Below are 13,343 nucleotides of genomic sequence, written 5' to 3' on the forward strand. Positions count from 1 at the left end.
AGCCAGAGGAAGTGAAAAGAGCTGTACTAAGCCAGAGGAAGTGAAAAGAATAGCTGTACTAAGCCAGAGGAAGTTAAAAGAAGAGTTGTACTAAGCCAGAGAAAGTTAAAAGAAGAGCTGTACTAAGCCAGAGAAAGTGAAAAGAAGAGCTGCACTAAGCCAGAGGAAGTTAAAAGAAGAGTTGTACTAAGCCAGAGGAAGTGAAAAGAAGAGCTGTACTAAGCCAGAGGAAGTTAAAAGAAGAGCTGTACTAAGCCAGAGGAAGTTAAAAGAAGAGTTGTACTAAGCCAGAGGAAGTGAAAAGAAGAGTTGTACTAAGCCAGAGGAAGTGAAAAGTAGAGCTGTACTAAGCCAGAGGAAGTTAAAAGAAGAGCTGTACTAAGCCAGAGGAAGTGAAAAGTAGAGCTGTACTAAGCCAGAGGAAGTTAAAAGAAGAGCTGTACTAAGCCAGAGGAAGTTAAAAGAAGAGTTGTACTAAGCCAGAGGAAGTGAAAAAAAGAGTTGTACTAAGCCAGAGAAAGTGAAAACACCACTCATGACATTTAACACATTCATTGCCAATGCCAGGTATTAATGAATTCATGAATTCATTCGCCACTGCCAGCGGTTTTACCTTATTTTGATGATTCACAGAAAAACTAATTCTATGCGGATATAAAACAAACGATGTCTCGTTGGAAAGACGAGTCTCTCTTCTTTCCACTGGAAAAAAAAACATTGTAACCGCGATCGTCCGTTCTGTAGTTATCGGCAGTTGAATATAGCTTGTTTTCACCAAAAACGCAATCTGGTAAAAGAAATCTGAGATAACTGTATTTATAAATCTGCTAACATTGTAGCGGACGGGGCGAAAATGTTTTAGATTATGTCATCTCCGGGTGAATCCTTCTCTCGACACCTCTCATCACACACCTTACACACACCTTACGTGTTACAGCCAGGCAGTACACATTCACACACCTCACACACACCTTACGTGTTACAGCCAGGCAGCACACATTCACACACCGACAGCGGAAGCAACCAACCACGGCAAGGCACCAACCTGCCTATACGGGAGCGGTTTAGGTGGTTAAGTGTCTTGCTCAAGGACACTTCGAAACCGGGGGATTGGAACCAGGAACCTTAAGGCTCCGTGGCAGCCGCTCTGTACTGCCTGTGCCACTGGCCGTAAATAAGTTCATTATTAAAATATACTGTAGCCTGGTGTAATGAAACTAAGCCAAGCAGGCATCGGTATCTCACTGGCCCATCTGATCCCGCCAATCAAGAGGCTGGTATGAATGACTGGCCGATGGGTGACGGGTCAATGGGTGACTGACAGGTGAGCTTAACGAGGCTGGAAGAGGATAACGTGACACTGGAGAGGAAGTTGTTTGCCTGGAGAGGTCCATTTACCATTTACACTTTGGTAGAGGTCGTGTAGTTACCTTGATATGATGTCATTCCGGATATCGGCGACATATCTTCAAACTGATGATCCAATGTTCTCCACATAGCAAAGGTTATGGTCTGTTTACAATGATGATAAAGGTACTATAATCCTTTCTTACACATGCAATAACTAGCCTGGAAACCAGACCAAACTGCCAGTGCAAAAAATAAATAGACCTCGGCAGATTTGGTCTGGCCCTGCTCGGTTGCGATTGGATTTCCCTGCCCCGAAGTTGTAGGGCACCAATCAGGGCCCAGTATGCAAATTTGGGGCGGGTTTATCACCAGAGGCATTTTTTTTTCATTCGCCCCTTGGAAATGCAGGTTCCACACAGAGATTCCAGACTAGTATCTACACAGTGATATTAGTCTGGCCATAATGACAAACATGGTGATTAGGACACTGAAAAAAAAATCTTGAAATGCCCAAAATGCTCTGCAATTTTATTCTGTACAGAATCCACTTTGTTTGCATTTGTTTGTGTCCTAAAAGTGTGACTTTGAGACCTGTTTACCATGCAATATAAGTCAATTGGGAGAGGATTTTGGATTATAAAATATAAGATTTTATATATATCTAGATATCATCTCTGTCGGGTGGAAACCTCATATGTCCAAAACTGTTACTTTTCAGGATTCAAATGAAAAAGAAGCAAAAGTAGCAGATCTACAAGCTCAAAACATGTCGCTTCGCATCGTGTTTCGGGCCGCATTTCCAGCTTGTGGATCTGCTACTTTTGATACTTGGTGTGTGTGACGCTGTAGTATGATCAAGTAGGGCATTAAAAAAAAGTTAGAATATGGAGGTGGTTTGATGGTTTGATTAATGCGCTCTTTCTTTTGGACTACATGTATGTTTGTATATGGTGAACTGGCACTGTAAACCTATACACAACACCTATCATCCACAAGGGTATATGCTACAACTGTATGCACTACCCTTCCTCTCTGCCTGACCTACTTGTTGTTAACTAGTTGTAGGAACGCTTGTTTTCTATTGTTGTATTGTTTATTGGATCTTGTTTAGTCGATACACTTAATTGTTTTAGCTCATGCTCATTTGACTTAGTCTCATCTGTTTAAGGAAATAGGTAGCTGATATATTGCACTTTTACCTTAGCGCTAGGTATACTCTTGGTTGCTTGTTTTTGCAGAAAATGCACTAAAGACTTCTGGTGATTAGTAGTTTTCGTTCCCTACCTATGTTGAATACACTTATTGTAAGTCGCTTTGGATAAAAGCGTCTGCTAAATGACTGTAATGTAATGTAATGTAATGTATGCATTTACCGAGCTATTAGTTAATTATTATTATTATATATTTTTTGGTTATGTTATATATATATATATATATATATATATTTTTTTTTTTACTTGTGTCTCTTTTACTTAGCCGTTGTCATATTTCCATGTTTGTTGGGTTATGGGGAGAAAAAAGAAAAGTGAAAAGGGGGGGGGGGGTACGGGAAAAAAAGGGGAAAAAAATAAAGAAAAAAAAATAAAAAATAAAAACAAAATATATATATATATATATATATATATATATATATATATATATATATATTTCATGTATGTCTTTCTATTTTGATGCTGTATCCCAACCCTTTTCTGTAATAAAAAAAAAGAAGAAAAAAAAAGAATATGGAGATGTAGAGATGGATGTTTCTGCCCGACAGCAAAGATATGTTTTAATTGTGTTTTAAAGGTATCATGACATTCATTTTCACTTTTTTTATTTTCAATGTTTTATTTGGGGTTTTATGACCTCAATTACACCCAAAAAACCTGAACTTAAAACATTCAGTGGATTTTCTGTGGTCTGGGGTTTTCTGAATAATTAGGCTGAAAAGTAATCTGAGCTTGGCCCTTCGACAGTGAGGTCACTGTCGAATAATCCCGCCCACTCTCCTCCTCGCCCCTCCCCTCCCCTATCCTTTCCTTTGGGGGGGGCGGAGCAGAGGCGATGATTGACAGGCAAAATCCCTCACCAGCGACACCCGCAGGCAAAGATTTCTTTTTTCATTGCAGTTGAAAAGGCTTTAGAAATGTGAGAGAAAAACACCTGCCATTGATCACTGGAATGGAATTTTCACTTAAAACTTTTTGTACACTTTTGAAGGACCAGGACAAAGACTTTGAATGTGGTGTAAAAGTGAATGTCATTAAACCTTTAAAGGGTTAGTTCAGATTTTTTGAGTATTTTCTGTAGGAAATACTTAGCATTAATGTAGTGGTTGCAAAGGTATTAATTGATTGCCCGAGTCCCGTGGTCCGAGTTCTGGTCCGGTTCTGATGAATATGAAGTAGTTCCGGTAGATTAGTATTTAGTGGGGGCCGCTCATTAAAAATAAATAGATTTAAAAAACTAGCGTCATTTGTATTGTTGACCTATTTCTACCATATAGAGCAGGTTTCGTTCAATTTCGACCCCTCTGTCACATGGTACTAATGTTTGTGTCCAGAATCACTGCGCCGCGGCAGCCTACTCACGCACAAAATATATGACACAAAAAATAGTACCATGTGACAGAGGGGTCGAAATGGAACGAAACTTGCTCTATATGGTAGAAATAGGTCAACAATACAAATGACGCTAGTTTTTTTTTTTTTTTATCTACCGGAACTACTTCATATTCCTCAAAAACGGACCATAACTCTGACCACGGGACTCGGGCAATCAATTAATACCTTTGCAACCACTACATTAATGGTAAGTATTTCCTACAGAAAATACTCCAAAAATCTGAACTAACCCTTTAAGTCTGCTTTTAATTCAGCCAAAGATGAGTGAGTGATGCAGTTGAGGCCAGCTTGTTGTGGGTTAAATGCCTTCCATGTCTAATGAATAGTTTAATACTCTGGCCTCATGTCACAGGTCCTGTCACAGGACGCTTTGCAGTGCGTGCAGACGTTGGGAGCTTCTAGTTTGGCTATTTTCACAATATGTATCTGTGGGAACTGAGCCAAACTCAATGTAATGCGTATAATTCCAAGTGCTTGTCAGGCCGGGTGGGGGATCCCCTGTCCAAATATGATTATTTTGGGGGGTTGTGGCTTGAAAGGTTTTGGAACCTTGTAGCCTACTAAAGAGCCACTGCTCTGAAACGTAAACAAACACACTGAGTAGAAATGGACACCAAGTGTTTTTTACATTCAGGTCATCTGTGGCTGAAACTCTGCAACAAGGAAACTCAAACCTTTGATTTAGCGAGCGGTGACCGCAGGGTGAAGACCTCGTTAAATGAAGCATTGGCCCTGAAGCACGTAACAACGTTGTTAATCCGTCTTATCTGAGATGGAAAGTGGTTCTGTGTATTTATTTTTGTGATTGTAACCACTGCATCCGTTCTAGGCTAAATGTAGCTTTATGTTTTCAGGACTTGCACTCCCTGGTAAAAAAAAATATAATATTCTTATTGTTGTGCAATTCAAATGAAGAACCCCTTTAATCTGTAAGATTTAGGAAGGTAACTCAGGTGTTACAAGTGAGGGATCTGGGGTAGCTAGCCACTAGCCATGCTAACCCAGATAAAAAAGTTTAAAAAGTTTAAACGTTTTAGTAAACTAAATATCATAAGAGTTTAGTCTAGACTAGCTTAGCTAAGTGCCGGAATTAGCAGATCTACAAGTTGTAGATCTGCAATTTTCAGAGCACGACACCTGCAAATGCAACCAAACATAAAATGACTCGTCTTAGTTTTACTGGATCTCTTCTCCACTACTCCCTCACTAACATTTCAAGTTTTTATTTGTTGACAATAAATATATTTGGTCACAGTTTTAGCCGACAAGATGAACACTGCATTGGATCCATTGTAACACAGGTTCTGGTATTTTTTGTTCTCCATTTCCTGAAAAGTTAAGGTTTTAGACATACAAGGTTTTCCATCTGACAGCGACGACGTGAGTGTTCTAGTGGTCTGCAAAAAACTTTCATTTCAATGAACGAACGATTTTGTTCATATTCACGGCAATGATCCGTTCAAATGATCCGTTCAAATGATTCGTTCAAATGATTCGTTCAGAAGCGCTATTGTCTAGTGAAAAACAACTCAACCGCACAGCTGTCTATCTGTCGCGGGAACAGACCCATCATGAACGACCCATCACTAGAGTGTTCAGTGTCTCTGCATGGTCGGGGTCCTGCTGCTGTGATGCATTCTGGGTTCAGGTTGCCGTGGGATACCAGGCAGGTACCCAGGGTTCCCAACACGGTGGCTGTGGTGGTGGTGGTGATGATGGGTCCTGGTGTCCGGGGGTCTGGTGGTGGCTGGGACTCCCCCTCCTCCCTGGGTCCTGGTGTCTGGGGGTCTGGTGGCGGCTGGGACTCCTCCTCCTCCTCCCTGGGTCCTGGTGTCTGGGGGTCTGGTGGTGGCTGGGACCCCTCCTACTCCCTGGGTCCTGTGTTCTGGGGGTCTGGTGGCGGCTGGGACTCCTCCTCCTCCTCCCTGGGTCCTGGTGTCTGGGGGTCTGGTGGTGGCTGGGACTCCCCCTCCTCCCTGCGTCCTGGTGTCTGGGGGTCTGGTGGCGGCTGGGACTCCTCCTCCTCCTCCCTGGGTCCTGGGGTCTGGGGGTCTGGTGGTGGCTGGGACTCCTCCTCCTCCCTGGGTCCTGGTGTCTGGGGGTCTGGTGGTGGCTGGGACCCCCCCTCCTCCCTGGTCCCTTAGCGGAGGAGCAGCGTTACGTCCGTTCTTCCCCTGGTTCAGCCTCTGGTGGTGATGCTGACCTCCATGGCTGTCTGTGGAGCACGAGGAGGAGATGGGGAGGAGACGCTTAAACGTGATTTTGATGCTAGATTAACTCATTTAGCCGGGGACCCCCTGGAACCCTCTCAAGGACCCCTGGGTAGACCCCGAACCCCACTTTGAGAACCACCACTTTTTAAAAAAAAATGTTAAAGGGCAGGAGAGTTTAGTAAGAGGAGAGGAGAAGAAAGGGAGGGACAGAGAGACGACATGGGAGACAGAATAACGGCAGAGCAAAAAGAGAAAAGGATGGTGGTGTGCTGAACGCTCTGAGTCAGCATGCCAGCATAACTTCCACAAAAGCTAGGTACCTTTATTGATCCTTCGGGGGAAATTCAGGCGCCAGAGACAGCACAGCAGTAAAAGTTGCAGATACAAGGGCATAAGAAGTACAGTAGGTACAGAAGAGTAGAGTATAACATCACAATAAAGACGCCCTCAAGTAAATTATTGACTGAAGTATACAGAGGTACAGTATATACACCCGATACAATCATCCTGGCTGATGCCGAACACAAAGACACCGTCAATAAATAATACAGTATACAGATGTATACAACCTATACACATCCTGCCTAATGCAGGACAAGAAAGAAAGCAGCAAGGTAAGCCTATACCATACATGGGCAACTGGCGGCCCGGGGGCCACATGCGGCCCCCACCTTCACGTAATGCGGCCCGCAGGTTAATATCAGAATAGTGATATATTATTGATTTCAGCTGTTACGATTCCAAACATGCAAACATGACCCGCTTTAATTACTTCAGTCTATATTAGTAGCTTAATGACTAGTATTAAAATGCTATTGTCTTTTTTATGTCCAATGTATTTGTATTCAAGTTCATAAAGTTAACATAAGTATTAACTAAATGCATTTGAAATTAAATAAAAATGTTACCTTTCAGGATTCCAATTCAAAAATAGCAAAAGTAGCCGATACAAGCTCAAAACCGCATCGCAGTGCGACGTGTTTTGAGCTTGTAGATCCGCTATTTTTGCTATTTTTGAATTGGAATCCTGATTGTTTTGTGTGAATAGAATGCTGAAGTACGGCATTCATTTACGAAAAAAAGTTAAAATACAGAGATAAGAGGTGTCTGCCCGACGGTATGTGCAATGTGTGGCCCTCTGGAGTGAGGGTGGAAGTATAGTGGCCCTCTGCATCATCAAAGTTGCATCACCCCTGACTAGGGGTGGGACGATATATCGATATATCGCGATACTTTCTCCCGCGATAAATAATCGATATCCTGCCGAAAAATATCGATATTAAAAAAAAGAATATATATATATATATATATATATATATTTTTTTTTTTTAAGTTTGTGATACGTTGTTTTTCCTACTCTGTATTTGTGTAATGATGATTTTGAACTGTTTGGTGCTATTTTATGTGTTTATGAATTGAATACAAGGACTATCGTGATATATCGTTGGTGAATTTTCATGCAATATATCGTGATATCGTGATATCGCAATATATCGATATTTTCAGATATCGTGATATATCGTTGGTGAAATTTCTTGCAATATATATCGAATATCGTGATATCGCAATATATCGAACATCGTCGAATATCGTGATATATATTGTTATCGTGGGCCTAATAACGTGATATATATCGTATCGTGAGGTACCCATATCGTCCCACCCCTACCCCTGACCTATACAGTACCCTATAGTTACATCAGCACAAACCACAGATGTCTCAAAGTGGGCTCTCAGAGTAAAATGAGGAACAATTTTAACACGTCAATTCTATTTTATACTTCGGCTATTTGAAGATTTGCGAGCTCACAATGCGTCAGCGCGTTGTGAGCTTGTAGATCTGCTGGGTTTTTGTATTTACATTTTCGTTTAGAATTAGAAAAGCTTGTGGAGCAGCTACTTAGGAAGAAGGAAAAAAAAGGGGGGGGGGGGGTCATTTTGAAAACATGTTTGCTTGTAGATCAGCTATTTTTTTGAAAGATGAAAACAAAAATCACTAGAAACAAAATTTCTTAGAATTTTTAAGTGTGACTGCAGCTCGATAAGTCTGTGCGACCTTGTGTTGGAGAGGTAGGGTCAAATAAATGATTATAGGGGGGGGGGGGGGGGATTGCAATGTGTTGTTACCGTCTCTCTCTTACCTTTAAGAGTTTGTTGTGAAGCGTTGTTGTTGGTCTGATGCTCTGTGTGTCTGGCCTCCTCCAGCTCCACCGCTGCCTTCATCCTGTCCTGTTTGTTCTTCTTCTTGTTCTCCTCATTTTGCTGTAGATAAAACAATCATGGAAAAGCAAACAACCATCAGATTGTTGGTGGAGAACAAAAAGAGTTTTGTAAATAGACTATCATATCAACTAGGCATTTTTATTATACTATAAATATTTCAAAGAAGGTAATCCTTTCAGAAGCAAAGCTTTTTTTTTTGTAAAAAAAAACACTACCCCACTGTTCATTTCTACATGTATAACTCTACACAAATAACTGTACACAGATAACCATATGGATTAAAGTGGTTAAAGTAACGCTGAGAGGAGTATGTACATTATTGTGTGAGTGTCTTATAAGCCCGTGCGGGCTGGGCATCTTGTGGTGCAGGACACTATAATAAAATTCTATCTATCTATCGTTAATAAAGTATTCAATCAATCAATGAAAGAATGAGTATTCCTTCTCCAAAATTAGGAGAGACTGTGGAGGATTGTTTATTGCCAGTGTGGGACGGTGACGTTTGATAGTTAAGTGTCAAAGTAATGTATTAAACCATCAGGGGTGGACCGGCCGGCCATCTGGACAACCGGGAGTTTTCCCAGAGGGACGATGGGACAATGGGGGGCCGATCAGGTGTCGACAGGCAGGGTGCCAATAATCTGGGACCCCTGTTTGTCTTAAAAGAGCAGGCAGGTGCAGACCGAGTCCACGTTACAATCAGTAAATAAACAGACAGATTTATGAGGCCAGACATACACACAAGCAGAGGGAGAAATCAAACATATCATAGATATCAATCCTCCTAATGATGGCAGACACTTCCCTTATACATAGTACATTTGAATACATATTTTTTAAACATCTATTTTAACCCGTTTGATCCCCCCTATCTCGTTCTAAATCTTTATCTGTGTGCGTGCGTGCGTGCGTGCGCGTGTGGGTGTGTGCATGTATGTGTGCGTGCGTGCAAGTGTACCTTTGTCAATACAAGGGCCATATTAAATCGAATCTTGTATGAGAAACCATGACATTATGACAGCATTAATTCCCTAATTAGCTGACGACAAAAGAAAGTGTGTTTGTGTATGTATTTGTTATGTATTTGTTTGTCAGTTTTATTGCATAGTAACAATGAACGAGCCCTATAGCTCTCAGTTATTGGAACAGCTGCAGTTTGTCTGGTTGAAATGTAACACTACACCACCTTAGAGACTGTTTCAATACCACCTGGACCTGACTGGGCTGTTTGTCCTCTCACCTGCACACAATACAACACGCACGCACAGACACACACACACACACACACACACACACACACACACACACACACACACACACACACACACACACACACACACCTATGAATTAAATACCAAGGCCCTCATTGGAATGAACGGACCTGTTAGACAAAGTATTTTAAATGTAACTGTTTTACATTTTTGGCCTAATAAAATATTCAATCAATCAAAAAAAAAACACACACACACACACACACACACACACACACACACACACACACACACACACACACACACACACACACACACACACACACACACACACACACACACACACACACACACACACACACACACACACACACACTTCTGTTCTGGGTGTCTGGGTCAAAAAGTCCAGTGATTGTATTTTTTTCTACCCTGTTTACATTATTTTTTGCTAAAATGTACCCCATGAAAACAGGCCATGTCTCAGTACAACACAGTGACAGCTGTAGCCTAAACATCTTTTACAATACCTTTAACTCAGTTAAGTTATTGCTACCTGCCTTGATATGTTTGATGACTTTTGCCCACAAGATATGATAGGTCTCCAAGAGCATATAAATGTAATTACATATTTTAGCCTCACTTTTCAGCGACATTTTTATTTGTACCTAATTAAGTATTAGGGTTACATTTATTTAGTAATTTGTTTAAATAACTCCCAGTGGTGTAAAGTAACTACGTACATTTACTCAAGTACTGTACTTAAGTACCATTTTGAGGATTTTTTACTTGACTGGGGTATTTCCAATTTTCAATACTTTTACTTCAACTCCACAACATCTCGGATCCAAATATTGTACTTTTACTCCACTACATTTATTTGAAAACTTTAGTAATAGTTACTTTGTAGATTTTGATTATTATTACAATACATACATTAACCACTTCAGCCCTATATACATTTCGGCCATTTGAAAGACCAGATATTTACTTTAACTCTGATGCCCTCTGGTGGATGGATGTTGTTATTACAATGGTTTGAAAATGTTAGATGTTTTACTAGTACAGGAGTTACTTTGGAGCTAGGATACCAGGTTAATGTAACTGACTGTTGCCAAGACTAGAGGCAATACAATAAAATAAAATAATATAATTACAGCTTGCAATTTCTTCTTGAGTTCCATGTTTGCTTCTTTGTAGCTTTTGGATGTGGATTGTAAATAATAGATTGCCAACCTGAAACACAACAACAACACATCATCAACCTGCAGGACATTCATGATAATGTGTCAATTAAAAAAAACATAGTGACCTGCACTATGAAAATCATTCACATGTTACAGAAAACACATAATAATATTATTTTAAACGGATTAATCAAATTAAAATATTGACTTAAAAGCCAAGGTCTGGGCAATATGGACAAAATCAAATGTCATGATACTTTAACCAAATACCTCGATATCCCAATATTGTGACGATAATTTTCTCCTTAATTTTGGTAAGATTTTCAAAATCACATGATCTTGTGGCCTTGTTTTTAAATGTATTTTGAAAGTTTAAAAGCAGCAGATCGACAAGCTCAAAACACGTCGCTTCGCACCGCGTTTTGAGCTTGCAGATCTGCTACTTTTCTAATTTACGAAGAACAAAACATAAAAAGTTATAATACGGAGATGAGAGGTTTGTGCACTCACACCATCAGCAGCAGGAAGGGCAGCACCAGGCCCGGGTTGGAGGCGTAGCTGAACACCTTACTGAACCAGGCAGGGAAGTCTGACTCCAGAGTCTCCTGGATCACATCAAACATCCGGTTCTTTCCACTGTCACACCACAGAGTACATACCGTCACATCATCAGTGTTAACCACGCGACTGACAGACAGACAGACAGACAGACAGACAGACAGACAGACAGACAGACAGACAGACTGAATAGAGTCAGCCAATAGAGTCAGCCAATCACAGTACAGCTAGGGGTGTACTAATGAGCCAATCACAACACAGCTAATGAGATGTCCCAACCCCACTTATACACCGCCCAAAAAGAAAGAAAGGGAACATCAGCATATGCCTGCCTGGGCAGGGGTTGCTATGGTGATCAGTTTGTCACGAGATCAACTGGCATCAGCTTCCCCGGTTGGCCAACCGAACCCATTGGCTTTACAGATTGGCTAAGCTTCACCTGACATTTGCACTGCTCTATCCATATATGTGGCAGCGTGCATAACTACATTCCATTAAAGAGTAAGAATCGGCTAATCCACTTGTATGCACTACTGACTTTTTTACGCTAGTGGACAGGGACATTTGCGTGTACCTGCACCCTAATAAGGGTCGGTAAGCAATTTTTGCACGAGGAGTCGCTGGGGTTCTGCGTGTTGCTTGAGGACACTAAGCCAGGAGGACGTGGCATGCTACGCTGGACTGTGCATGTGCATTGCAAAGGAGGACCAGAGGGTCATGTTTCTGTGGCAGTGGGACAAAAGGTGTACACCTTTAGCTCTGAGTACAATCATCTACCATGGCAAAATATCGACTGGCGCAGCTACAACATGGATCACATTACTGTGTTGCATATCCTCGACACAGTAACTTTGCGTTGGACAAACAGAAGAGCAAACGTTCCCTCCATGCTCTACGTCAAGGCAGCTGTGCTGATAGAAGATATCATCTACATCCTGGGGCAGTGGAGCAGTGGAGTAGAGTTCTGCAATGTTATTTATGCATTTGATGTCGACGCCCACACATGGTTCAAGCCTAAGGTTTCGGGGACAGCTCCAGAGGTGAGGTGCCACCACTCAGCCCGTGTCTTGGGGAAGGTCATGTATATCTATGGAGAATATACACGAGGCATGAACACGAGTGCGATACACAAGTTGGACACCACCACAATGGTCTGGAGTTTAATTAACACCGGAGGCGGGCCACCTGTTTCAAGACGTCACTGTGCCACCATCATTGGGACAAAGATGTTTGTATTTGGGGAGAACGAGGAGAACGTCAGAGTGTTTGACACAGAGACCGACACCTGGCTGAGCACGCCTACTGCAGCCGTGCGTGCCAACGTTGTCCCAAGGAATTGTGCTCGTTATTTGCCTACAATGGAGAGTTTTACATGTTTTGTTCCTTCCCCTTCAAAGGTCTGTGGAAGTTCAATGGGGAGACCTTCTCCTGGAAGAAGGTTGAGGTCAAGGGGAGACGCCGGGGTTGGAGCTTTGGGATGCTGGGGTGCTGTTGCATGGTGGGAGATCGTATCGTCGTCTTCACGCCCAGTTACTTGTACGTCTTAGATCTCAGTCCTAGTCTGAAGACGCTATGTAAACTAGCAGTTATTCAGTGTGGTCTTAAGCACTCCAGACTCCCGCACAACATCAGCTGGGAACTGGCAGCCATGACAAATATCAAGAGTCAATAGTAACACTCAATTCACTTAATCTTCACTCAATCAATTTTTTTTTGCCCATTTGCTAACATTTATCTATTTTTTTTTGCACAAAACCACACAAACTGTCTCAAAGGTTCTCCATTGAGTCTCCTACCGGAGACGGTGCCACATTATTGGCTTAGGAATGCGACAAAAAACAAAACAAATCTCCATGAATTCAAGGCTTCATGGAGGCTTCAAAAAAGTCATTTCTGGGGTGAACTACTCTTTTAAGTACAGTACTTGAGTAAATGTACTTAGTTACTTTACACCAGTGGTTCTCAACCTGTGGGTTGGGACCCCCAGGGGGTCCCCAC

General features: G+C 41.7%; 1 protein-coding gene across 1 annotated transcript in view; it reads right to left on the reverse strand.

Moving 5' to 3' along the window:
- Positions 1-5,551: 5,551 nt before the first annotated feature.
- The window catches only part of tmc1 (transmembrane channel-like 1), a gene marked incomplete at both ends in the record, with an annotated part of 54,267 nt that continues 46,475 nt past the window's right edge, over positions 5,552-13,343 (reverse strand). The window contains 4 exons of the mRNA XM_080433697.1: positions 5,552-6,171; positions 8,311-8,431; positions 10,758-10,836; positions 11,298-11,423. Of these exons, the coding sequence (XP_080289823.1) occupies positions 5,552-6,171; positions 8,311-8,431; positions 10,758-10,836; positions 11,298-11,423 (946 nt within the window). The remainder of the gene's footprint in view (positions 6,172-8,310; positions 8,432-10,757; positions 10,837-11,297; positions 11,424-13,343) is intronic.

The sequence above is a fragment of the Gymnoscopelus braueri genome, assembly GCF_963280865.1.
Source record: "Gymnoscopelus braueri genome assembly, chromosome: 7".
NCBI classification, from domain to species: domain Eukaryota; kingdom Metazoa; phylum Chordata; class Actinopteri; order Myctophiformes; family Myctophidae; genus Gymnoscopelus; species Gymnoscopelus braueri.